At 51.1% G+C, this 4224-nt stretch overlaps 2 protein-coding genes across 2 annotated transcripts; both read left to right on the top strand.

Moving 5' to 3' along the window:
• Positions 1-471: 471 nt before the first annotated feature.
• Positions 472-759, top strand: COCCADRAFT_113284 (uncharacterized protein; the record flags this gene model as incomplete). The annotated part of the gene is made up of 1 exon (XM_007720679.1): positions 472-759. One exon carries the CDS (start codon positions 472-474, stop codon positions 757-759), a length of 288 nt encoding a protein of 95 aa, XP_007718869.1.
• A 1272-nt stretch (positions 760-2031) lies between these two features.
• Positions 2032-3625, top strand: COCCADRAFT_63803 (lytic polysaccharide monooxygenase; the record flags this gene model as incomplete). The annotated part of the gene is made up of 4 exons (XM_007720678.1): positions 2032-2100; positions 2147-2234; positions 2287-2460; positions 2514-3625. Coding segments are annotated over 4 exons (1443 nt in total), but the record flags the coding sequence as incomplete, so codon positions are not given.
• Between the last annotated feature and the right edge of the window lie 599 nt (positions 3626-4224).

Below are 4224 nucleotides of genomic sequence, written 5' to 3'. Positions count from 1 at the left end.
GCGCTGTGGCCCTAACGGCCACCCGGGGGATTCCAGCCTCGCTGGGCACCTGGAAGCTGCCGGTCCGCTGCTATGTCAGATAGCGCCGTGACAGTTTGCAGCTTTTGAGAAAGGCTTCGTCGTGTTCAATAGTTTGCAGACTAGTCGTCGTGTTTTGAGACACTGGATTAGTGTGTGTGCATCATTCAGTGGTGAACTCCCGAAGGCAAAAGTGTTCCATGAAGACTTTTTTAACAGAATGTACTTGATCCGGAATCTCGATGATGGCAACTTTGCGGCTGCTCGTTGGCTAGGTGATGCCTGCCTTCAACTCCACGAGTTCGATAACACAGTACTAACTTGGATTGTTGCATTGAAAGGCTCGCTTCGTCAGTATGTGCTCACACATGATCGTACTCGATTGGTAGTCTTGGAGATGCTTAAGCTAGAAGAGTGGTATTCGTTTTCAAATATATCAACGACCATTTTCATATGGATGTGGATCCAACTGATATCTTCACCAATACCCTAGTTTTGGAGAAGAGCAATGTGGTTCATGCCATCCAGGCACGTATAGGAGGGACACAACCCCCGTTCAGCCAGAACAAAGCGAATCGCTCGAAGGGTGATATTAGGCTTCGCCCGCGTCTTGAAATGATTGCAAGCGCAATATTCTTCACTACACCACTCATATCGTTCCAAATGGCCATTACAGTGGACATCGGAGGCATTTCAGATACCTGCGTGGCCATCACCGCACTACTGGGGCGTTGTTGGTAACATTTGAGCTGCGTCCTCAGAACTGACAAGGACCATTCGGCACTGTCTCCACATGAACGAGCATGGCAGCCGCAAACAAAGTTCACCTACGCTACCTTGAATCATCCTCGTCTAGCTGCGCGCACATAGCGCCAAGTAACAAAAGACGTCACAATTTCGACAGCAGAGCAAGACACCCCAGATGATTACCGTTGTTGGCCTCTTCCCCTGCTTCGAGTTGAAGCGATGAAAGCATAACTACAATCTTTACATGCACGATGAAACTGCGTGCCCATGTCACATGTGCTGCACGAGGGAGTAAAATAAGCTTTATCAACCTCTCGCGAAGCATGCTTCTTTTGATGCAAGATTACTCAACGGTAAGGGTCACTCGACAAGACGATGTCTTACACTCATGCCAGGTCTAAGTGGAACTAAAAGCTTGGCCTCAGGCTCACAAACGGCACCCGGAGTCCTTGCGAAATTGAGGATGACATAGTTAGCGACTGCCAAGCTGCACATTTGTTGTAGGTTCCTTTACCCCTGAATGACTATTGGAAGCTTGATTGCACGTGGCGCTTACAATAAGTAGAGACACTTTCCACTGTGGTTATAGTTCATGTCGAGAACCCGCTTTTGGCGTTATGTGGCATAATCTACTGCTAGTGGCTGGCTGACAGCTGATCGGCATTCGGAGGACTACGGTAAAACACGACAAACAGTTTGATAAAGGGCGGTATCTAAATTAGCGCGTCCGAGGAGGCGACACGCTGCGGCTGACCATGCCAAATTGCTCTCTAGCGGTTCGTCAACGCTGCTCGTTTGTGCGTTTGTGTTTCAAAAAAGATGTTAGTGCCATCCATGATTGGCTACACCATCTCAAGGCTGAACTTGTCAACGACTCTACCACAATTCCGGCACGACTCGTGGTATTTTGGAGATCTGTCGCAAGGATGGGGCGGTAGTGCGGCTGGCTGGCCGCCGGGGTTCTGGACTGCAGAATTGGCGTAGGGGATCCGTAGCTTGACATTAAAAGCCGGATTAGATCCTACCTTCACGCTTCCTCTCGTTACCTTCAGTCTCGAGCTCAAAACTACCCACTTTCTTTCTTCTCGGCGCTTTGCTGCCTTTTTCACTCATTATCGTCGCCAGTCGACATCCACTCATTTCTCATCTTGACGTCCTAGTGACTCAGTCTGTTCTTGTGACATACTACCGCAATTGCAACCTTGATCTAAACTCAGTTCTCACATATTAGACAAAATGAAGACTCAATCTATGCTCCTCGCGGCTCTGGCCTCTGCACCAGTGGCTTTGTCTCACACTGTCTTCAGTGACATCTATGTCAACGGGGTTCCACAGGTCTGCTAATGAGCATCTGACATCGTACTTCAACTGATGGAATTAGGGCGATGGAGTTGCTATGCGCATGAGCAACGACCCACCACGCTCCACTTATCCCATTCGCAGCCTTGGCAGTGACGACATGGCCTGCAGTACGTCATTTCTTCTGATCCAATTAAACCCTGTCACTAACCAACGACTTAGATGTCGGCGGAACGAAGGGTGTCTCTCGTGTACAGTCGGTCCCGGACGGTGCAACACTCACATTCGAGATCCGTGCTTCACCCAAAGATCCCTCCAAGGGGCGCCTTGAGCGCGGCCACAAGGGTCCTTGTGCTATCTACCTCAAGAAGGTTGCTTCCGCCATTGAGGACAAAGGTTAGTCTGGTTTACTCACTCATTTATGACATTCATGCTAACAGCATCCACAGGTGCTGGCGATGGCTGGTTCAAGATTTTTGAGCACGGCTACGACTCCTCTAGCGACAGCTGGTGCTCCGACAAGGTCATCGACAACAACGGCTTCCTCAACGTGAAGATTCCCACTGGTCTTGAGCGTGGTTATTACCTCGCCCGTCCGGAGCTCCTCGCTCTCCACAACGCTAAAGACGGCGACCCTCAGTTCTACACTAGCTGCGCCCAGATCTTCCTTGAGAGCGACGGCAACCTCGTCCCTGAGTCCACGGTCTCTATCCCCGGATACGTCGACTACGGCCAGCCCAGCACCAGCTTCGACATCTACAACCGTGACAAGTCGACCTACGAGCTCCCCGGTCCGAAGCTCGCAAAGCTGACCGCCAAGTCTGCTCAGAACGCCAAGTCCGGCCAAACCACCCAAACCGAAGGCCAGAAACCCACCGGCTGCCTCGTCGAGAACGCAAACTGGTGTGGTGTCGAAGTTGCCGACTATAGCGACGAGAAGGGCTGCTGGGCCTCCAGCAAGCAGTGCTGGCAGCAGGCCGATAAGTGCTTCGATACTGCCCCCATCACAGGAAGCGCAGGCTGCAAGCTCTGGCAGACCAAGTGCCAGGGCATCAACGACGCATGCAAAGGCGGCAAGTTCCGGGGCCCGCCTAACAAGAACAGGGTCCTTGTGCAGGAGAAGAAGAAGATTAATGTCGGCGCTATGCTCTCGGGTGGCATCGACTCGTCCAACGTCGACACAACCCCTAAGGAGACTCCTAAGAAGACTTCTACTCCCCCCACTAAGGCGACCAGTGCTGTGCCCGTTGCGCAGAAGCCCGTCACTACTTGTTCATCCTCCGCCGCCGCACCAACCAACAACATTGGCGACTACTCTGCCCCCGACATTATCGGTTCGGATGAGGATCCTGCGCCTAGTGAGCCTAAGTCCAGGGTCGACGCTGAGGCGCCTAAGGCTACATCCACCCAGAAGGCACCCTCCTACGACGCCGCGCCTGCACCTACACCTGCTCCTGATGTTCCTTCGTCCGAAGGCGGCCGCTTCAGCTGCAGAGAGGGCGTTGTCTGCGTCACTATCACTGAAATCGAGACCGTGGTAGAGTATGTAACGGTCACTGCTGAGTACCGTAAGCGCGCGGCTGGGCACGTTGTGTACCGCCGTCGCGCGCGCCGCTAGAGCTCGTCGCTACATGCTGGACGTGCTCCTATTCTTATTGTTGTTGTCTTCGTGTGTAGATTACCTTTCTGCAACTTACATTGCGAACATTTATTTCTATAGCGATATCTCTACTAGGCTGGTCATTGGGTCTCCACATCGGGATCTCAAAAACGCTATTATCTCCACCAATACTTACCGGATTGGGAAGTTTAGTAGCTTATTTCAAAGCTCTCTATTAGAGCTTTATTTTGCTATATTATAGTAATAGGCTAGCTATACTATGTAAGGAGATATTTAAGATCAGAGTAGAATGTAGAGACCTAGCTCTTGGCAAGGTGGGTAGGCTAATAACGTCTTACCTATTAGAGTTAGCCTATTACTATACTAGACAGAAATGGAGCTTAGATTAAGGGCTACAAAATGAGCTATTAAACTTCCCAATTAGGTAAGTATCGGTGGAGTAAATTTGTAACGATGTTACAACCCCGCTAAGCATCAGACCAATCCCGGAGCCGGATCGGAGGAAGCATCAGACGCCCCCTCATCAGCTACCGTTCCTG

Source organism: Bipolaris zeicola, assembly GCF_000523435.1.
Source record: "Bipolaris zeicola 26-R-13 unplaced genomic scaffold scaffold_569, whole genome shotgun sequence".
Lineage (NCBI taxonomy): Eukaryota > Fungi > Ascomycota > Dothideomycetes > Pleosporales > Pleosporaceae > Bipolaris > Bipolaris zeicola.
Note: the sequence above shows the minus strand (reverse complement) of the source record. Positions and strands in the feature narration are given on the sequence as shown.